The sequence below is a fragment of the Pholcus phalangioides genome, unplaced genomic scaffold (genome assembly GCF_987345545.1).
Source record: "Pholcus phalangioides strain wild (caught in Gottingen) unplaced genomic scaffold, Ppha-v1.0 ptg000039l_1, whole genome shotgun sequence".
Lineage (NCBI taxonomy): Eukaryota > Metazoa > Arthropoda > Arachnida > Araneae > Pholcidae > Pholcus > Pholcus phalangioides.
In genome coordinates, this window is record NW_028301625.1 from 27,162,601 (window position 1) to 27,186,342 (window position 23,742).

The 23,742-nt window shown below is 35.2% G+C and overlaps 1 protein-coding gene across 3 annotated transcripts in view; it reads left to right on the top strand.

The window, feature by feature from the left end:
- The window catches only part of LOC149065784 (histone-lysine N-methyltransferase 2C-like), a 385,748-nt gene that overhangs the window by 95,745 nt on the left and 266,261 nt on the right, over positions 1–23,742 (top strand). For all 3 annotated transcript variants that reach the window (XM_089253606.1, XM_089253607.1, XM_089253608.1), the window contains 5 exons: positions 4,695–4,816; positions 6,658–6,777; positions 10,135–10,242; positions 13,299–13,403; positions 21,115–21,296. In XM_089253606.1, coding sequence (XP_089109732.1) covers positions 4,695–4,816; positions 6,658–6,777; positions 10,135–10,242; positions 13,299–13,403; positions 21,115–21,296 — 637 coding nt within the window. The remainder of the gene's footprint in view (positions 1–4,694; positions 4,817–6,657; positions 6,778–10,134; positions 10,243–13,298; positions 13,404–21,114; positions 21,297–23,742) is intronic.

Genomic DNA, 23,742 nt, shown 5'->3' on the forward strand with positions numbered 1-23,742 from the left:
ATGGGACATTTGTTTCAAAATATTCAATTCAATTTTATTCAGTACATCAACAAACTTACGTTGCGCAAAACGAGGAAAATCCATCTAAGGAATCATTGTTAATCCATACTGGTGGACACGATCATTATTGAGTTAATTTTCAAACACGATTAGTAGATAATAATAAACTAATCATTATTTAAAAAAATAAATAAACAAAAAAAAAATGCAAGACGAGAAATTATCTATGAATATGACATACATACACACATATACGCAGGCACAAAATATTATATTGATTAAAATTAAGATGAGTTATTTGCTTTATTCATATAAATAAAATATAAATGAAGCAAATAATTAGTATTAAAATAAATAAGACGACAACGGAAGGTGCAATTCAGAAATTTTTGAGTGATGGAGTAGTGTTTTCCTTTTTTCTTTCTTTTTTTTCGAGAGCTCATTTGAAATAGAGAAAAAAAAATATTGCATATTAAAAATAGCTTTCACTATCATTTTTAGAGAGGAAATATTGTTTGAAATGTTTTTTAATACAGCTAAGAGATTTAAAGTTTTAAGTTAAATCCAATAAGTTAGCTATTTAATTCAAGCTCTTTACAACATTCTCCATCATGTTGTTTTTTCAGTTAAATACCAAAATAAAGTGGTAGAGATAGGCAAAATCACTGCCAGGCACAGATCCAGGGCGATATGTTATGAGAGGCATTTTAGTGTATTTGAAGGCCATTCCTTAGCCATATGTCCTGTATTTTATGATTTATGAGACTGAACCGTTATTTTTATTTTTTATTTTTTGCTTCCTGACCCTCCCCAACCCCTCTTCCAATCCCCTTTCAATCACTAATGTGAGAAGCATAATCATCAGATATACCAACATCAAATTAACATTCAAAATCAACAAAATATTTTTAAGTTCAAGAAAAATCATCTTAATGATATAATAAACATCTGAGCAAGCTCAGTGAATGATTGCAATTTGGAATAAACCATAATCATCACTGTATTTACGGATGAAAGCTGACTTTTTTTCTGAGTGACACTAGCTATTTTTCCCCGTTACGCACGTCCTGAAACTGAAGATGGTCATCCTGCTGGCTTGAGTTGCAAAGCGCTGCTACACTTTGTAACACAGCCATTGTGCACATGTATTGATACTGGTGCTGTTCTGGTTGACAGATAGTGCTGCAAAAAATGCAGCTTGCAGTAGTTTTGCATCCACAGTATGCATTTTTAATATACGTAGTCACACCCATAGAAACTTTGTTTCATCGTAGGTACCAAAGGAACTTTGATACAATGAACACATTGGTGGGAGGGGCTAAAGTTGCCAAATACAATCAACAAGGCAGGGATGGAATATAGGCATCGCAGGATGAATTATACTGAGTGCTTAGGCAACCTTGCAAAAGTTCATAGGGTACTGGGAGGAGCAATACAAACTATCACCCTACCGCCCTTCATTAAATTTTTTTTATTATTAGTAGAAAATGGACACTCATCATCCCCATCCCCGTACGAGAAACAATCTGTATCCACTTATGCTTTTGGGGGGCCTTATGTGGCTTGAGCCCTTAGGGTCCAGTTCCTATGGGTAGTTGTATTTAAATAAACTTTATGTATAAAAACATTAAAAAATAATTTTGTGGAGATTTATTTTTTTTGTTGTGGTTAAAAGGATCCCCTCCCCCTTCCAAGGGGGAATTCAACATGCATCACTACTAAGAAGCTTCCAGCTAATGTTGGCATATCTGAAAAACCAGAGTTCATCACATTGAAGCAATGTGTCTGTTGTTTTATTGATGCCTAATGTGTTGAAAGAAAATATTTATTACATGTTTGAGGCTCCAACTTGTATCTCTGTATTTATAAATATTACTCCTATATTCAGGACATTCCCATACTTATGAAAAAGAATTTTTTCCCCATGTCAAAAAAAACTATTAGATCCAAAACTGCTTATTGAAAATTAGATTATAAATTCCAATAATTAAGTAGTAATAAATGCAAAAACATAGAACTATAAAATACAAAAAAAGTAAAGAGAATATTTGAGTGGTCAAGGGGTGAAAATGTTACCACACTGACCATCAGATTAAAATTGGATACAGGTGATGTCTAAATAATATTTTGAAGCAGTGGTTCTCAATTTTTTTTCATCTGTGAAATTTTTGGCCTTATCATTTATCCGCAGGTTTCCAGAATGGTATGGAAATGAATGACTTCGAAGCACTGAACACACACACATCAATGTAAAAATAAAATGTAAATAGAGATGTCAATTTATGAATATTGATGTACTCTTTGTTTGAAATAAGATTTTTTTTTTATTTAAAGTAGCTTAATATTTGTGAGAAACAAACTTTTCTGCACGCTATTTAGAAATGTCAAAAAACACTGAAATGACTGAAAAAATCAAATCTAAATATATATTTTGAAATTGAATTTTCTGACGTGGGAAAAGGACGTTAGTTTGATTATTTTACTATTGGTACTTTATAGCAATATATTTGATTTTGTAACAGAGTGGACAAAATCCAGATAGGGATATCAGAAGCATATTGCGGTGGAGACATGCCCCTCACCAAGGCAATCAAGAATTGAAAACAAAAGAAAATATTCTTTAATGTAATTTTAATCAACTTGCAATTTTGAATACAACTTGATAAGATTTAGATTAGTAACTCACAAATTTTCTTTGGAAGACATTCCTTGTAGCCCCTCTCCAATCCACCACTGTACTCCCTGTTACAATCAGTTTCATCAATACCCTGATCAAGTTTATTGATGAAATATTAGGAATGGAATTCTAACATATTTAATTGGTTAATCAAAAGTTTTGAATAGATTAAATCCACTGATTAATATAATTTTTCATTTGATAATTTTTAAATCATGCCAATACTATGTTATAGATGGTTAACTGTATAATATTACTGGTGTGTGGTATGTACATGCATTGATAAAATTTTCCTATTCTGATGAATATGGTCAATGTGTTAATACATGATAAATGTTACATATAGAAACATAATCTAAGAGATCTAATCAGTTTAGTGGAATAAATCAAGTTAATTTGCAAAGTTTCAATGAAAAAAATTCAAATTTTAATATTTTAATCAGATTGATTCACTTAACTATTATTAACAATTTATTAATCTAATTAATCATACCCCTAATGACCCCTTTAGCAGTTGAATTTTAGAAAATCCCTTCTGAGTTAATACACTATGAAATGAAATTACTGATCAAATTTCATATTTGTAGCTTCACTGGTTTTGGCTCACACAAAGATTTCTCCATGTAAAATTGAACCCTCTCCATTATCCACTTAGGGTTAAATTTTGAAAAATCCTTTCTGACTGAGTGTCTCTACATTATAAATTAAAACTACTCTGATTAAATCTGATCTTTGAAACTTCAACGGTTTCTGCTCAGTGATGATTTCTCTATATAACTTTTGAACCCCTCCCCTATGATGACTTTAGGGGTTGAATTTTGAAAAATCTCCTCTTAGTGAGTCTCCACATTATGAAATTAAATTACTGACCAAAATTCATATTTATTGCTTCAATGGTTTCAGCTCGGCAGTGATGAATTGGTCAGGACATGTTATTCTTATATGTACAGATAATTATATTATATGATCATATTTGTTTCTCTATTTTATTTCTTGCATGAATTTTTCATTTATTCTGTCTGTTTTAATTATTATTTTTATTTTTTATTTATTTCCCAGCTACCTTAATAAGCCAGCCACCATAAGGCAATTTGCTTATTGTTTGTTACTTTATAATTTTTATTTTGCATTTCAAAAGCAAAAGCGGTTAGGTTTGAAGGGACAGTTGTGAAAAACTGTGCTGGTTATCCAACAGTCTATTAATGTTTTCCATCCACTTCACCAGTTGCTGTTTAATTATAATTTCAAGTTTTTTTGACAGGGAGTATGTCAAACTTGATGAAAAATAGTTGGAGACACAGTTTCTCTATCATCCTTTATGAAAACTATTAAGTTTTCAGTTCTATAGACCAATACAGTTTCACTTCTCCCTTTCCAACACTACTTATCTCAATCTGCTGCTGGCAAAAAAAGTTGGTTAGCACATTCCCTAAGAACTCTTTATAAATATCATCTAAACCTTATGCTTTGTTCACGGGTGAACTTCCTAGAAAATATAGAAATTTGTCTTCTTCAACTTGAATATCTTTGAGTTCCTTGTCGACTCGTGAATCGACGTCAACTCATTACTGTTTGTCATATCGCTGCCTTTGTTGACAGTGATGCAAAAAGTCATTAATTGCCCTACAAATGTTTTTATTACCCTCAACCCAGACAATTCTATTGGAAGGAAGCGATAACTAAATTATTGAGAATTGTATTATAATGCAATTCTTAATAATTTATTATTCTCCACATGTACAAATAAAAATTAAATTTTGCATTCAACTTTATAAAATAGAAACCTGTCTACGACAGGAAATTTTTTTTTAGTCTGTTGATTACAGGCAATGCTATAGAATGTTGCTGCAATATCGGTGAATATACAGCCTTTGTCAATATTTTTTAGATCCTGATATTGTAGAATGTGCACAGCTGTATGTACAATGCACATTATAAATATATAGATTACACAAGTGTTACGACACAAATAGATAGGTAAAGTTTCTTAAATTTTTTAATTCCTTCTCTTGTTTAGGAAAAATTCATGACTCAAGCATATCACCGCCAGAAGTATTTCCTAACAGTTCTAGAGACTCATTTTCAACTGAGAATGATAACTCTTCAGAAACAGAATCAGATTCTGCTGTTGAATTCATGGTAAACTGTGATTTTTTTTCTTTATCATCATTTTTTTTTGGGATTTAAATTTTTTTATTCATTTGTTAATTCATAAAAATATCTTGTATATTAGTGTTATGATTCCCAACGAATGTCTAACAGCGTTTTAGAGTTGTTTAAGTTGGTGAAAAAGCAGTATAAGCACCCTTCTTGGCACTGAGTCTAATGTAACCTGCGAAAGAGAAAGTTAAATAACAAAAGCTTTTTGTCACCGCTCACCTGTTTTTCCCCCTATCCTCCACCGCATAGCAATAGTCCATTGAAAATAGAAATAATCCTTGGGGCACATACGTGTTAAATAATCCAAAATGCACGTAATAAATTGAAGTAATTCACACAGCATTTGAATGGGCGGTAAACTCATACTATTGTATTTTTAAAAGAAGATATGAAATTAAAATCACCAGAAAAATAATTTTTGAAGTTACTAGGCCTCGACCCAACAGAAGCTATTTAACACTGTCAAGAATTAAAAAAATCTGTGCTGAAACACGATTGACCAGAATATCCTGCAACAACGCGATGGAAGTGAAATGGCACTTAGTTCAACAATGCATTAGCGCAGGAAACGTTTTGTCCAAAAATAAGCAAACGTTTCAGAGGTGCCACAGTTGGCGACTTTCTGAAGGGGTCTAAACTGCATGCTATCCGCTGGCCTAAATCAATTTAAAACCTACTTACTATTTTAGTAAGGTGTATAAATGTTCTCATGATTTTTATGGATAATTTTTCATACTTGTAATTTTCGGAGATGATGCTTTGTGGTAGGATACCCATAAAATTTTTTGTCTAAGGATTGCTGTGTGTGTGTGTGATCATGTGTAAAATAAACATGTCTTTCAAAAGAACTCAAGATTTCCTCACAGCTGTGGATGTAAAATTCTGTAATCTCTTGCAGAATATTCTGTGGAAGGTATAAAAGAATAAATATTTCCATCTTAGTTATTTAATTTTTAATATATCTAAATATGTTTAAGAATAAATGGAAAAAATAATTAATAGTAACCAGATTGCATTAGTAAAAAATACTATTTTGTTTGATTTTTTCTTCAAGCAAAAGTGGCTGTACAAAACATTTAAATAGAAGATTGCCATTCCCAAAAGAGACAGAACTGTTCTCAGTAGACATTCTGACTGTAATAATTAATAATAGTAATTGGTTCTTTTATTCTAGATTGAGATATATTTTTGCTACATGTCTAAACAATTCATGATTTGCTGTATAATTGTGAAATGTATTGGAATCTGCCAATTGACAATCGATATAGTTGTCAGAGCTTTTTTTTTAAAATAAAAAATCTTGAAAGCTTCCATTAAACTTCACTTCTGAAAAACAAGAAAAAAAATCAATCTTGTGTGTGTGAAGCTGTATGTAAAAGAACACAAGAAGACAAAACAACATGGCTCAACTGAACAACTTGCAAAGAAATATGGGTGATTCAGAATTTTACTGTACATTCATTAAAGAATAAAATTTGTTTAATTTTAAAATAATTTTTAAGGCTTCAATCTTTGAAGGGGTTTCCAGAATCTTCATTACAAAAATTTTTGAAACCTCTCATCACAACTAAGAGAAATTTCTGAAAATATTCTCGAAACCTGTTACACTGTAAAAGTTTTCTAAAAGTCTTTTTATAAAACTTGAAAAATTCAACCAATAAGATTATCGGTTGCATTTGCTCGATAGTAACCTATGAGCTTCATCGGTTGGATTTTTTAAGTTTTATAAAAGGGATTTTATCCAACTTTTATAGTGTAATACTGGCCTGATAATCAAGAATTTTTTTTAAATGATTTATTTCAAATTTGATATCTTACAGAGTGGTCATAAGTACAATGGAAAAAGTGGAGCAAAAACTGATTTCCAAAGAGAGAGGCGAAAGAAAACTACAAAAATGAAGAGAAAAACTTTTTCCACCACAAGTCATCTTTCTTTTTCTGTAAGTTTTTATGTATCTCACAAATACTGAAATTTATGTAAATTTTTTAATGTAGAAACACATTAAAATACTTTGATTACAGTGTCCTTATAGTTATAGGTAGCTCAACTTATGCAGTAAATCTAGTGTGTACCAAGAAGTGTTAGACCATTTCATGCTACCATCATCCGAAGACGAGATTTCACTTTCCAATAAGATTCTGTAATTAGTCATACTGCAAAGACGACAAATACTTGGCCTATGGATAAAATCAAAGTGCTTCCCTGGCCTGCAAATTCACACAATTTTAATAGAATAGCAAATCTGTAGGCCATCATGAAGAGATGCTTGCAGCAATTTTCCATGAAAACTAAAAATAAACTTTTGTCTATCTTGAAATTTGTATGAGCCAATATTCCTACTTTGGGGTCATTCAAGTATTACGTCAGCATCGATGGGGGGAGGGGCTTCCGATTTGCTGACGTTTGATGACAGGGGGGGGGGGTTGGATGATGCTTATGTCATCAACCACCCTTTTTGGCCCTTTTGGTGCACCAAAAACACAGACGTAATACTTGAACGGCCCATTTACCACATGTAATGATGTAACGTTACTTCCCGGATTCTATTTTTATCTTCCAAAATAATTTTGCTAGACAGATGACAACAATGATTCAACAACTATTTCGTTTTCTTAAGACTTTTAATTCGGCGTTAATCTTTATATTTTAGAACATTTTAAGCCAACAGTAAATTTGCTATAGAGTTTTAGCGTTAACATATCACAGATTTCAAACGTTCTCACCCGATCGGTCCTTCGATCACAGCCTTCTGGATGTCACTGTCACAAGAACGCGAACAGTTCACTTCTTGATTTATCCGTACGGTCTCCTGGAGAGGGGGAGGCTCCAATGCAACAGCATCAGGCATCCGAAGAGGTGAAACCGACGAATAACCCTTAACGGATGACATACGACATCTCGTAGACACTTCAACACAGGATGAGCGACTTTTGACTAGATGAAGAGGACAATCAACGGTGCCGAGGCACCCTGCTAGATTATCAACTCATGGCTGGAACGAAGACGGGATGAAATGAAATGTAACGTCCAAGGACCAACAACCAATGTGACTGTTCGTTGCACACTACCGGCATGTAAGGGAAAATTTCCCCATCTCGCCTTTCCATGACTAATCCGTATCGAGACTCGGCGGCGCTAGAATCGACGTAACATTTGAGAAATTTACATATGTTCACATGAACTAAAAAATATTGCATGACAATCAGCATCTGGCAGCACAAAAGATCGTAACATGGCGGGCGATCGGCGGCACGTGATCTCGCCTTTCGATCCCAGAATCAATGTTAAAGGTAAAAAAATATCAAAATGACTAGAAAAGGACAATTTCCGGCGGGGTCTAAATGGTAACGTTACACACACGCCAACTGCGGTCATATATCGCCATGAGGCAATTTCCAACCAGTGAGGTTGGGTGGGAAATGAAGGTTCCTTCCATCGGTGATCACCCCAGTCTTCGTAGGTAAGGGGCCATTCAAGTATTACGTCAGCATCGATGGGGGGAAGGGTTTCCGATTTCCTGCCTTTTGATGGGGGGGGGGGGGTTTGGATGATGCTTAAACATCATCCACCACCCTTTATGAAAATATGAAATACTCTTGATGGCATCTTACTCGGTGTGCTAAATACGAGAAAAATCTTTTGCTAGTTTGTGGGCACCTGAACTAACATTCTCCCTAATGATAAATCCTTTAAAGAGCCAATTCAGCGATTTCTAAATGTTTCACGGATCGTTCAAGTGCCCTGGAAATGTTTCTGAGCCGCTTCAGTGCTCTGGAACTGTGCAACGCATCATTCAAGTAATCCGTAATTGGGCCGGTGATCACTTAAGTAATCTGGGAATGTTTGAACGTGGGTAACTTGAGTGATGTAGAACTACACCGGGGGCTGCTTAAGTGCTCTAAAATTGTGTCACTTTTCACTCAAGGGATGTCTAAATGTGCCACGGATCGTTTAAGTGTTCTGGAACTGTGTCTCAGGTTACTTAAGTGATCTTTGAATGTGCCACGGGCCACTTAAATGCTCTAGAATTGTGCCACGGGTCATATAAGTGATTTTAAAATATGCTGCTTAGTTCATTTTTTACAAAATTAGGTTTGAGGGGGCAAGCCACATCACATAACCATCAGGGCCACATTTGGTCCTCGTATCAAGGGTTTACCACATATGGCTTGAAGGGTGGGTCGCAATGACTTCCTTAAAGAGAAATTTCTTACAAACAGTTTTTACTTTTCAAATAGCATTGAAATTAACAGAAGTCGACTATAATTACACACATACAAAGGTTTTTTTTTTTTTTTTTTAATTTTTACATAAAAAAATATTTTTCTAGTCTAGGAGGGGAAACACAAGAACCCCCCTGCCCCCTCCCGTGAAACGTTTCTGATCCCCACACCAATATGTGTTAGGATTCGGAGGGGCAGATCTGATGATGAAATTTTGCTGACAAGGGGGGGAGGGTGTCAGAGTTTCGCTTACTTTTCCTGACAGGGGGGGGGGGTCAAAATGGCTAAAAATTTGCTTACGTGATACTTGAACAGCCCCTAAAGAACTTGCTTCTGACGTTCTATGCCCGGATGCAAACGCATGGACCTTCACACAGTGGAAGACGAGCATCTTACCACTACTCCACTCGGGCGCTAAGGCCAATATTCCTAGCACTAACTAGAAAACTAGCCAATGATGATAATATGCCAAATCGTTTACCAGATGTTATTAAGGCAAAGGGGGGGGGGGAATACTATCAAGTATTAAATGTTTCTGTATTGTTTGTTTTGAAAAACTTAATTCTTTTTTTTTTCTAGTTTATTATACATTTTTGAATCAAGTTCAAAACTTATAATTTTATCGTTTTCAAAGAAATTTATTTTTTAATGCATAATTTTTCTTTTGTGATATATTCATCTACAAATTATGTAGAGTCTGTTGCAATTGTTCGAAATTTGTAAAGTTATATTTTCATTGAATGTATGAATTTGAAATCAAATTTTTACTTTTTCACTGTATTCTAATTTTTTGAATGGGTGTTCTATATGTTCAAAAGATTTGAAAGTTTGTTCTTGTATTGCTTGTTTGTCTTTTTGTCTTGTTTGTTCAAGAAAATTGCAGTATTATTATTGCCACATTAAAATTGAAGGGAGCCTCAATTAGAATTTAGTTCCACATTAGCTATTGAATATCCACATCTATTGAATATCATTGATCTTGACTACTGAAATTTGTGATGCATTTTTTTTTTTTTTTTTGAGTGTTAGAAACATTGTTAGAAACATTGTTTCTAAATGTACTTTATTTTCAGAGTTCTGTCTTAAATGACCCTAAGGCATACAAGACTGAAGATGATGACCCATCTGGTGAAAACAAGATGGTTCTTGTTTCTACTGTTGATGAGTTTGCATTGTGTCAGGTCAATAAATTTTTGCATTTCAATTTAAACTGAAGAGCCAAAAAAACTGGTACAAGCATGCGTACGCAAATAAAGCGATATGGAACCAATCAGAGTACGGCGCTGCGGTCGGCAACACCTATATAACACAGCAAGTGTCTGGCATAGTTGTTAGATCGGTTACTGCTGCTACAATGGCAGGTTATCGAGATTTAAGTGAGTTTGAACGTGGTGTTATAGTCGGAGTCATAGTATCTCCAAGGTAGCTATGAAATTTGGATTTTCATGCACGACCATTTCACGAGTGTACCGTGAATATCGGGAATCCGGTAAAAAATTAAATCTACGACATCGCTGCAGCCGGAAAAAGATCATGCAAGAACGGGACCAACAACAACTGACGAGAATCATTCAATTTGACAGACGTGCAACCCTTCCACAAATTGCTGCAGATTTCAATGCTGGGCCATCAACAAGTGTCACATGTGAACCATTCAACGAAACATCATCAATATGGGCTTTCAGAGCCGAAGGCTCACTCGTGTACCCTTGATGACTGCACGACACAAAGATTTACGCCTCGCTTGGGCCCGACAACACCAACATTGGACTGTTGAGGACTGGAAACACGTTTCCTGGTCTGACGAGTCTCAGTTCCAATTACTTCGAGCTGATGGACGTGTACGGGTATGGAGACAACCTCATCAATCCATGGACCCTACATGTCAACAGGGGACTGTTCAAGCTGGTGGAGGCTCTGTGATGGTGTGGGGCGTGTTACGTCTAGATACGACTCTGACAGGTGACAGGTACATAAGCATCCTGTCTGATCACCTGCACCCATTCATGTCCATTGTGCATTCCGACGGACTTGGACAATTTCAGCAGGACAATGCGATACCCCACACTTCCAGAATTGCGACAAAGTGGCTCCAGGAACACTCTTCTGACTTTAGACACTTCCACTGGCCACCTAAATCCCCAGACATGAACATTATTGAACATATCTGGGTTGCCTTGCAACTTGCTGTTCAGAAGAGATCTCCACCCCCTCTTACTCCTACAGATTTTTGGACAGCCCTGCAGGATTCATGGTGTCAATTACCTCCAGCACTACTTCAGACATTAGTCGAGTCCATGCCACATCGATTTGCGGCACTTCTGCGGGCTCGCGTGGGCTCTACACGATATTAGGCAGGTGTACCAGTTTTTTTTTGGCTCTTCAGTGTACATTTTATGGGCATTGTTATATATTGTATGCAGTTTTTGTAATTGCACTTTTAATCGGGTTCCTGTATTTTAGAAATGTATGACATCCATATTTGTTATGGGCATGTCATGGTAATTATGTTAATGTGCTTTCAATTCAGCAAAGTTTGTAATTCGACCACTGCACATAATATTCTGGGGTATCCCCAAAGCAAAAAAGTTGCAAGGGTTATATTAGCATTCACCAGGCAGGTGCACGTGGCGACCAGGTGTCATGTCATGTTTTTATTGTCAAAATGGTTCTTTAGTTTGCTGGTGTTGCATTGTGCATCTTGATAAAAGTTATGCTATCCACCAGGGCTGGACAAATAAAAAAAAAAATTAGGTCCCAGCCAATTTGTTAAGAGTGAAGCATATTTTTCTCCAAGGAAAACAGTCCTATTATTAGGCAGGGGCCAGTTTTTTTGGCTCTTCAGTGTAGGTTTATATACACTTTCTGACAAAAAAAAAAAGTTGCATGCTATAACAGTTTATTTGACCGCTTTAAGCATAAATTATTTCATACAAAAATCACTATGCAGTTTCCATCAGGTTCACAATATCTCGAAATTCTTTTTTTAGTCAGATTTACATCATCATTAATCATTTTGCTGACATTCTTGGCTGGAGAGGAGAACTTGAATGATACCCCAGATTCCTTTCAAAAGCATCCTATAGGCGCTCTATTTTATTGTGATCAGAATATGTGTTTTCATTCTAAGATGTGCACATATTGATTCATTTTTTTAAAACCCTTTGCTTATAGTTTTAACACAGTGTGTGCGAGTATATTGCGCTGAGGACACATGCGTATAGCTGTTTTTTCATGAATTTCCACCGCAAGTCTACTAAATACAAACTTCTATGTGACCCACACCCCCAAAGCAGAATGTTTAGCACTGTTCTGCGATGAGATCTCAGCTGATGAAATGTTCTGCGGTAAAAATCCCCATACATGTAATAGTGCATTTTTGGACTTTTACTTAAAATTCTTCCAAATTGTTCTGCGACGTACGGCGCAGATTTTGGGACCCCACACTCAATTGACAGATTGCAAACAACGTAAAAGTGTGTAACCTGACAACAATGTGTTAAACTGGAGAATCCTAGACGACATGCATTTTTTGAACTTTAGTGAATTTTTAAATAATTTACCTTTTATACTATAGTACTCGAATCAGGGCCATCATTTCAACTTTTTCCAGGGGGCGGGCGAGACACATGCACTTAATGTATGTATGTATGTGTATATATATATATATAGCATTTTTAGTGTACTTTCAAAAGCCAGGAGGGGCAGGCCCCCCCCCCCCCTAAATGATGGGCCTGACTTGAATATTAAAATTCATGCAAAAACTTTTTTCGTGTCTCACACTTTGTAAATATAAATAGTAATTACTTGTAAGTTAAATTTTATTCTATAGCAAGATGAGGTGGGTATACTAATGTGGTTAAGCTGATAAATTTATTTAATTTTTTTTTCAATGCCTTTTCACTTACACCTCTGCAACACTATATTCACAAAAATACTGTAATAAAATTTTGAAGGTTATTTATGGAAACGTGATAATTTTAATGAACAAACAGACACATACACAGGTGTACAACGAGATATTAATATATCTGTTTAGCATAAAAAAGCATAACTTTGGTGATCTGATCAGTCTTTTGGAAACTGTGCAAGACATATACATAGTGGCAGCGTTTCTATGAAATTTCCTTTCCCAGTCATTTATCTGGAAGCCACTTATTTATCAGAATTATTACAATAATGGATATTTAAAGAGCGCAATTAATAAATATCTTTGTATTTTTTTTCATGGAACTAGGACCTGTGTGTCATGTGTGGCAGTTTTGGAAAAGGAGATGAAGGGCGTTTGATTGCTTGTGCTCAATGTGGCCAGTGCTATCACTCGTACTGTGCCAGTATTAAAGTAAATTTTTTTTTGCTTGCTCTTCTTTTTCCAGTTTTATTGAATTTCGCAATCTGAAATAAACAGTATTTATAAATTATCAATGGTTATAATGTATGACAATGCTGTTCAAGTATTGAGTTAAAAATTTCTTTTAATGCTTTGTTTGACTATACTATATGTACTGATACATTGCTTATTTCATGAAACATAATATGCTAAATGATTCAAATAATAATACAGGGTGGGCAAAAAGTCCGTAGAAACTTTAAAAATGAAAACAACCAAAATAAAAAGTGGTTTGCCGGGTTAGCATCGCTAGGTCACTGTAATTTTTTAAGATCGGGAAAAAATTACTAAAAAGCACAGCCGATAGGTGGCACTGGTACGAGCAACTTCGGTGGAAATATGCAAATAAGACGGTTATAAGAACTTGCTCTTCTAATCCACAACCGGTTCACCATTGTAAACTGTGTATGTGGACATGCTGTACTATGCCGTTGCTAGATTTGTGACTCCCTGCAATTTATAATAAACGATTTGAGGCATTCTGTTCGTTATTTGTGTATTTTTTCTTTGACTTGTGTATATCAGCGCCATCTATTAGCTGTTTTTTTAGTTTTTCCCTGTCTTAAAAAAATTCCTGTGACCTAGAAATGCTAACCCTACAAACTGTTTTTTATTTGTTATTTTTCTGGTTTTTATGAATTTTTAAAATTTCTACAGACGTTTTGCCCACCCTGTAAAAGGGAAATAAGTGATGAGATGAAAAATATCCTATTTTGATTTAATATTTATTACTTAAATACAGTAATACCTCAGCTAATGAAGATAATTTGTTAACCAAAATTTTTTTAATCCGAAATGCAATAGTATAGTTCACTCCAGGTAGTGCCAAAAAATTCCAAGTCTTTTGAAACACCAGTAAAGCACTATAAAAACACAAATTGACAGATGAGCAGCTTCAAACTTGGATAAATTAGAATTTTCACTATCTACACAACCAACATCACCTTTAAGCCCTGTTTACATGTGCAAGATTGGTGGGGGGTAGCATATTGGTGATTACTGCCTGCAGTGCACCTTTTTTTACTCATGGGGAAAAAAGGTGGGACGGAGATCCATCAAAAGAGTTTCATCTTTGCTGCGGAATAATGGTGGGCAACTTCGACCTCCTCTCCCATAATCCTTTGTCCCGCGAAAATTGCTGTTAGCTCCTTTGTCGGCCACCTTGAGCCAACCACTCGTTCAATCCACGTGACGACTTTTGAAAAGACTTTTGCTGGCATTTCAGCCAGCTTCAGTGTAGTGAAAAAAGTTTCCATGAGTGAGATTTCTATCCTTGTTCTCAAATCGGTTACATTACTATGTGCGCTGAAAGAGAGATTTGTTGGACGCTGATCCTTCCCTAGGTTTGGAAATAAATTCAAAATATATTTGGTATTCGCCTCAACTGTAGAATTCTATTCCCTTTCTGTGACATCGTTTGCGCTCAGAAATATTAGCTAATAGTTTTTTCTAGAGTTGAGTTTTTACTTTCCCAAAACCTTTTTTTGAGTCCCGTCAGAATACTAGACATTCATCAAGTTTACAAAGAAAAATAAATATTTAACTCTTATTGCCATTCCTTCATTAAAAAATAATCTCCTCTCTCTCACAGATGATAAATAGACCTTTATTTTTCACTATCTTTAGAAATACATTGCAGAAATGGGTAAACACTTCAGAGCAAATTCTACACCCCGGTTTTCGTAGTACGTTGGATCAAAATGAACCAAACCGCAGTTCTAGGTATAAGTGCTTATAGCTCTGGAATACGAAATGTGAAGAGAATAAAATTTTCATGAATCAATATTCATATGACATCATGAAAAGTCATGAAATTTTTTTACCATCTGCACTTAAGTTTTCAAGATAAATGAAAATAAAGTTTGATTTGGGTTAAATTGACCCGCTCTGCATGATGGCACAGCAGAAAAAATTCTAAACTTGAAAAGTCAAGCGAGACGTATAGAGTTTACGATGATCTGCAACAGGCCCGTCTTTGGGGGAGGGGGACAGGGAGGATTGCCCCAGCTTTAGAAAATACACTAGAAATGATATGTATATATACATTGAGTATATGTTCTTTGCCTCCCTCCCCCAGAAAAAGTTGAAATAACGGTTCTGACCCAGAAATGAGGCCTGCTGCTTGTAATGTATAGGGTTCTCCCTGAGTTTTTATCAATTGTAGCAATTTGGCTAATGAGATGGAAAAAATTGTAGCCAAATGAGAGGGAATCTTGGCCAAATTGATGTGTCACATAATTTGGTGTAATATAATTCGCATAATGATGTGTCACATATTCCAAAACAAATTGCCTGAAGTTCAAGATGAAAAAAAATAAATAAAAATGCAAATCACGTATGAATAAAAATTGTTTAATATAAAATGTAAATTAGTAGTGCCAAGAAATATTTTAATTCTCAATAATTTGTGAGATTTTTTTTGCTGCCCAAAATTCAGCAATTTCCAACTAGTGGAGAAGGGTGGGGAATGAAAGCATCATCCCTCGGTGGTCACCCTAGGTTCGGTAGGTAAAGACTTGTGTCTAATGTTCTTAGGCCAGATCCAAACCCTTGGACCTTGACGGTAACCTTCATAGTGGAAGATGATTATCTTACCACTGTGCCACTCAGACGCCAATTGTTGCCTGCTGGGACTATTAACAGAAACAGAAGTGCTGTCATTTGTATTTTTCACAGAGGTGCTGCTGTATTTTATGGACCCAAGTTATTGGCAAAATCTGGGTCTTTTTTGAGTGAAAGTGGGTCCCTCTGGAAAAAAATTCAAGTATGGTGTATGTGTGTGCCCTCTCCATCATTCACTGGTATCTTTGTGAATCATATAATTCATTTCTAAAAACATGTTCAATCCAAAGGTTCATTCTAAAAAAAAGTTAATTCTTGCCAGCTTATAACTAGGTTCTTTTATTTTTCATTGTCTACTCTTGTAGAGAAAGCTTGCAAAGAAAGCTTGCTGAGAATTTAACATATGAAATTTGACACGTAATAAATGTAAAACAAATATAATTAAGTTGAGAACATTTATACAGGATGCATAGTAAACAGGGGGTATGGCATTTTACTGGTGAACCATTGATCCTAGAGGCATACTTCCAGTTAAAAAAAGTTTCCAAATAACATGTAGTAATCAGTTATGTCATTCATTTTTCAAGGTATATAGTTATTACAATGAAAATAAACTTTTTATACAGTCTCTGTGTGTTCAAAAATCCAATTAGAAAGTTGTTGCCCAGTTTCTCCTGATGCCAACTAAAAATATTCCATGATTCTAAGTGTGCATTATTCACCAAAATATTCGAATTCAAAAAATGAAGGAAAGTTGGAGAAAAAGAGCTTTAAATACGGGTAAACTGCTATCTACATTTAGAGCAGTTTTTTCCCAAATTTCCTCAGTTTTTCAAATTTGAATAGCTCTGTGAATATTGCATATTTAGAATCATAGAATTTTTTTAGCTGACATAGGAAAAACAATGTAAAAACTTTCTACTTGGGTTTTTGAGCAATTTTTTATTTTAATCAACATTTTGGGCATAACTGTCATTGGTGAAGGAATTTCTCCCATTCCCAATAGAGTTCCAGCATAACTATACAATCCCTTGAAACATGAATGACATATCTGAGTACTGCATGTTATTTAGAAACTTTTTCTAACTTGAAGTATGCATCCAGGATCAACTGTTTTCAAGTGAAATGCCACAACACCTTGTTTGTTATGAACGCTGTATATTTACTAATAAATCAATCTGTAAATTCTTTTTTGATCCATTTCGGAAACACCTTAGTTCTTTTAATAATGTATTCTGATTAAAATTAAAGCAAATGGTTCTGATGCTTATTCATATAAATCCTTGTAAAGTTATTTCCTGGTGGATTTTCTTTTACCTCCCTGATAGTTAGCAACTCTGATCTGCAACTCTTTAACTGTCACATATTTTCACACCTAAATATGGGAGCTATATCAGAGCATTATTGTGTTCGTAAAACTTAACAGTATGCTTGTGTGTGGGTCATGCATTTGGTGTGTTTTGTGAGGTGGTGCCATTTCTCCTCAAAATTGCTAATGTGTGGATTTCAAGCTTATATTTGTGTGTTGTAGGTCTGTGTGATCATGATGGCAATGGAGCTTTTTTTTCGGGGGGGGGGGGGAGGGATAACAAACTCAAGGTTGAAAAACCTTTGATAGGACTTTTGGGCACACCCCACAGTTTTAAAATTTGATAATACAGTGTTCTTTGTTCCCGTCTGAAACTGCCACCCACCTAAATTTTGCCGCCTGGGGCCATTGCCCCTCACTGGTTCTGGCCCTGCCTTAGAAAATTGTATTTAGCAGGTTACTACTGCGCAATTGCGGGTTCTAAACCCGGATTTTCGCCAAAGGCGAAATCTGAGGAAGGCATGGAGTCCACATGCTAACTAAGCTCAAAAATTAAAAATATTGTTAAATATTTTTTAGAAAATTAAAATACTTGAAAAAATGCATTCTTATACCATCTGTTAATTTAAAATTCTTTTTGAGTGTTATAACACTTGAATTGGCCAAAGCTTGACAAATTGGAAAAAAAAATTAGGCACCAGCGAAAGATCATGGTACCAAACCTTTGACTTTTAGCGGAGGTGTTACTCGTCTTTTATGGGACTTAAGATTTTTTTTCCATGCTAGAAGAGACACTGACATAATTTCCGATAATTTTATGCCACCAAGACTTCAATTCAGTTATCATACATATAACAAAATTAGGCACAGAGATGGCGACATAGTAATCGACCTGACACCTTTTGATTTTTCAACTCTGTTAGTGACCCAAAATTTCAGAAGAAATCCTCTTTTCTCCCTCCAAATGCAGATTCTGCGTACACACTCTCCTTAATTTCCATGATGCGAAATGGTGACAACCGCATAGTGGCTAAATGACAAAACTGGATATCCAAGGTGAAGTTTATTACAGATTTGCCCTACCCCCATCAATCTCGTAAACTTTTTTACAATTTGAATGGATGTTCCCATCCTTTATGATTTTTTTAAAAAAAAGCTCATTCAACATCTTGTAGGAACGAAGTGAATTTACGCTGTATCGCTGTCTTTAAATGCTTTTACATTGCAATGTTTATCTTGCATTTCCCGGTTCTTTAACATTTTTACCCCAGTAACCATTGAATGGATGACAACAATGAAAGAGACAAGATTTTGATTAAACTATAATCATTTATTCAATTATATATTAACTATTAATATAACGTTTTAACAACAATTATCACAGTTAAACCTTTCTCTCAATATTATAACAGAACAATAAAACTGAATGGTCTCGTCGCCATGTCCAGGTTTTCACGTATTAGTTCACATCGTCCGATAGACACTCCCTGGTGTCTACCTCACCGCAGAAGACTCCCCGACACCAGCTTCAGATGGGTTTTTGTATCTCCAGAAACACGTTGAGGTCACAGCTCAGCCACTACGTATGGAACTGGAGGTTAACGTCCACGGGTAGCCAGTCTGGCCACTAACCAATCCACAGGCGACGGGATCACGATGTCTTTCGGTTTTCGCATGAAATCCAGCGATGAGACGGGTGAGGTGCCAAGGGCACACCTCTACAATTTCAACTCATTGTTTCAGAGAGACGATCTAGCTCACACCTCAACAGGGCATGATGCCTTAGTGATTAAGACAAGACGTTAGTTGGAAGTAGTAGAATCGGAGCGCAAGTCGTAGTGAAGCACATCTCTATCTGGTTTTTATATAGGAGCATTCCCATAATACTTTACGATTGAACCAATCACAAGATCGAAGGTGCGGTATTGAGTTTGCATCTAATTTACATAATTTCATGAGAGAAAAGGAAATATTGTAAAAATTATAATACTGAATCTGGCAACCAAACATAACAAATTGGAGATCTGGCCAGGATCCACAATTTTAAGGCCTATTGCACATTGTATAAACTCATGACATTATAGACCTAATGATGGTCCTAGGACCCACCGACGACATGGAGGTAAAATATATTGCACATTTATATAAAACTTTGCTGAACATTTACATTATATTGCACAATTAATTAACATAGAGTTTGACGACGATGACTCGACGCAGTTCCCACCAACAATCCACAGGAACCCCCCAGAGGGAAAGAGAAGGTAACTAGACGAGCTATTGGGATCTCTGATATGTATGTAAAGCGGAATTTATATGGGACGTTGGCAGCCCGACCTCTGGCCCCGTTTTCGCCCAACGGCTAGGAGACCCTCTTCCCTGACCGTCAGACTAAGCAAACTAACTGGCCCGAAGCAGATTGCCAGCAGAAGCCTCTGGTGGTTTCCGGTAGCCAACGAACCCTGGCGCCTAAACAAGATTAAATGAACATAAGGATTGTAAGAGATCCCAGGTCATCATGTTACAACATAACTGCCAGAGTACCGTAATTTCTGGTAGCAGGAAGACACAAAAACTCTTTGAAATTAGAAAATTCGGTATACAGCTCTTCATTCAGGGTTGCAACTAGATATCTCATCTCATTCTTCAACAACCCATTGTTATATCAATATAATAAAGTAAATTGCTTCATTTCTACTTCAAAGTAGTAAAACTTCTTTTCAATTCTATTATGATCCATCATAGAAAGAGGGAAAAAAGAAAAGTTGGAGAAGATTTCCTTTTTATTTTCTTCTTGGAACTCGAAAAGAAATTTGGTTCACACACATTCCTCTGGTTCATAAAACTAAGGGAAGGACTAGCAGACAGTAAAGGGTTCAGACAATAGGTTGTGTTTTGCATTTAGGCTCTTAGCGGTGTGGTCAACTAGTCCAACACCAGCGTTGGTTGGGGAGAGAATGCCAAACCGTGATGTCACAGAGTGAAAAAGATTGCAAGCGAAGGCTATTTGCTCTATCTGGTGTTAACTAGTCACTGTTCTTGACAAGGTTGATCGTCCTGTCAACTCTCCACCCTCCTCTGGAACCATACCGAAAGTCGCTGAACATTGTTCGCAGTTGGCCAATAAAAATTTCACTTCCAATATTTTGTGCATGTGTCTAATGGCCAAATGGACACTCGTGATATGGCGAATTCGAACTTTTATTTATTCACCAAATGAAATATTTTGTCATGATTTGGCGCAATGGTAATCTGCAGCGCCAACCCTGTTGATGTACCATGTACTCAGATCTGCTCAGAGGGGCTAAAGAGTCTTTCACTAAAAGAACGCATGCTCTGAAAAGATAGGCTGTTTTTTTTTGGTTTCTTTTGTATGTAATAATTCTAATACCTAAATCTTTCATTTTGCATGAAATGGTTAGAACTTTCAGAAAGAGAAGTGGATGTACACACGTCTCTGGGAAAAGATTATGATGTGGACATGAGTTAATTCGATTTGAGTGATTAATTTCAATGACAATTGGACTAAAAATTAATTTTAAATTCATTTAATTTCATCTAATGTGGCGGTGTTAGGTTAGCATGTTCATACTTATCAACAAAAATGCTTCATAGCCAATATAGAAAAATCATGTAAAATGTCTTCCCAAAGTTCATAAGCAGCGGCATTCGTTAGCCGAGGTATCACTGTATAGAGATTCAGATTACTCCCAAGCTATTTATTCAATATTTTCTTATTGTCATGAACAAACATTTCCTGATTATTCTAAGACGTGAAAATGTGTGATATAGGTTACATCAGTTGTGCTGCGAAAAGGCTGGCGATGTCTTGATTGCACGGTATGTGAAGGGTGTGGCAAACCTCATGATGAAAGTCGTTTATTACTCTGTGATGAGTGTGATATAAGCTTTCATACATACTGTCTAGACCCTCCACTACCAGAAGTTCCACCAGGAAATTGGAAATGTAAATGGTATGTTAAATATATTTTTGTTCTTTTATGCAATAGTTTAATTAAATAATTTTCCTCTAGTTTGTGCTGCGGAAATTTTGATAGTGTCTGCAACCAATAAAACTTAAACTATTCATTGTTAATGCTTTGTTGTCAAATGCTTTGTTGTCAACCTTGGAAGTATTAGTGATATAGTAGAGTTACATCTCATTGAACGTTTTCTTGGGTTTGTCAAAGTTTTTTGTAGGGTCCTGTTTTTGTGAAAATTTTCCTTATTTTTGTGAAATGATCATTAATTTTGTGAAAAATAAATAATTTTGTGGGAAGCAAAGTAATCTAGTGAATCTGTCACAAAAAAATTTTATTTTTCCAAATATAAATATAATTAATATTCCAAATTTATGATTTCATTAATTTTTATTTTGTAAAGGGTCTGTTTTTCAGGTCCAGAATTTTGTGAAGAGTCCAAAAAATGGACTCAAATTTTGGCTGGACAAACCCTTGAGTTTGCTTGAGAATATGTGTTGATCTTATAAAAAGGTTACAAGAACCACATTAGGGTGGGTAAAAAAAATGAAATTTTTCTTTTTTAAGGGGCACAGTTATAAAAAGTTTCTAAACGACCTCAAAATAACACATGATTTTTTTAAAGAAATATTCTAATGAGTGTGACTGCCTACGAATTTATATCAGTTTTTTTGTTTTTGATATTTCAATTTTTTCAATTTCAAATTTGTTTTAAAATTTGTGTGAATACATGTTATATGATATTATTGGCAACCAAGGAGACAGATGTCCCATACTGGTTGTTACAATGAATAGGTTTAAAAAATATAGTACAGTGATATTATTTTCAGATATATGATGGGAAAAAAATATAAAAACGTTAGTAGTTACAGATAAAAATAGTATAATTAACAAAAAATGAATATGTTAAAAATTGCAATATAAACAATAAAGAATATTCTCATGCAACGGCGGAGGTGCTATAAAAATTACATATGAATAATATCAACATGAGTTCTTAATATAGACTTAATATTTACCCAAAATATACAAAATAAAAAATATATATATGAATAACATGTTAACGATATACATAATAAATATGGAGCCAACACATGAATTTGTACAGGATTATGGGAGGTGATTTAAAGATATGATTTAATTAAGCATAATGTTAAAGGATGCAATCAGAAATGGGATTCAGTGTTAATGAGCTCGAGTAGGTGAAGTTTGAGGCGTTTTTTAAAGGAAGTAAATGCAGTAGTGTCAGTGATTTCTCTGGGTAGATTATTATAGAATTTTGGAATCAGAAAGCAAAAGTATTTTTGATTTTTTTGAGGTTAAGTTTCAGTTTGGGTTCCAACCAATTAAGGTTACTTTCTTCAAACATAGACATCGCTTCACATTGTTGGTGTGAGGGGTTGATGGGTGGGGGAAGGAAGACCCTATGTGCGTGCGTGCCATGGCCACGTTTCCAAAGAAATAAAGGACATTGCCGTGGCAAAAATTGAAGAAAAATTGTGAACTTCCATTCCTACTGTCCAACGACTGAAAGCTATGTTGAAGGCGTATATCTCTCTCATCTGAAATGCAAAAATTTTTTAAATCACACCCTAAAATACCAAACAAGAAATTAAAAGAGTTTCACTGTACCAAGTAAATTATTGTTTGACATTCCATCTTGCGAGTACCTCGATGAGTACATTTGGCCCAGACACGAAAAATAACCTGTCGGAGAAAAAACCTTACTAGTCAACCCACAAACCACTAGAAGAATGGTGATTGTAACAGTAGATACTGTTAAAACAAATAAAATAACGGACACTTTGAAAAGGAAAATGCTAAGGCAAAAATCACAGTTTTAGCCTCACCATTAATGTTTAAACTTCATCTGAATCTTGTCAATCAGACAGTGACGTTGTATTTCAGCCACATTTACAAGCCTCAACATCGGCAGTTGCTATCGATATGCCTACTGCTACAAACAGTGCAGTAGACAACGTTTACTTTCAAGAAAGTAAAATAGATATGAGTATCAGATAAGGCTTGGGAAACTTGCTTCAACAGTTCTTCACACTTCCACTTCAGAAATTGATAAAAATAAGCTTTGCCGGAAATGCTATATATCACGAAAATTGACCATGGAAGAAGGCAAAGTCCTATAAATACCTGCTTTATACTTTGACGAACTGAAAGATAAAACTTTAATTACATCAGAAAAAGATGGAAAAATGTATGGATGAAGCATTCTTGAAGAGCATATTTCATTGATAACAGAACTAGAGTAGTTTGGGTTATATTGCACCAGCTTTTGGTACATCTAAATGCATAGAACGAGCAATCTTAGATTTCTTTCTAGAATCATAAATATCTATGGAGTCTTTTGCGGCAGTTGGGTGTTATTGAATTAATGTGAATGTTGGTAAATCTGTAGGTGTCTTGCCACAGACAGTGCCTCTCC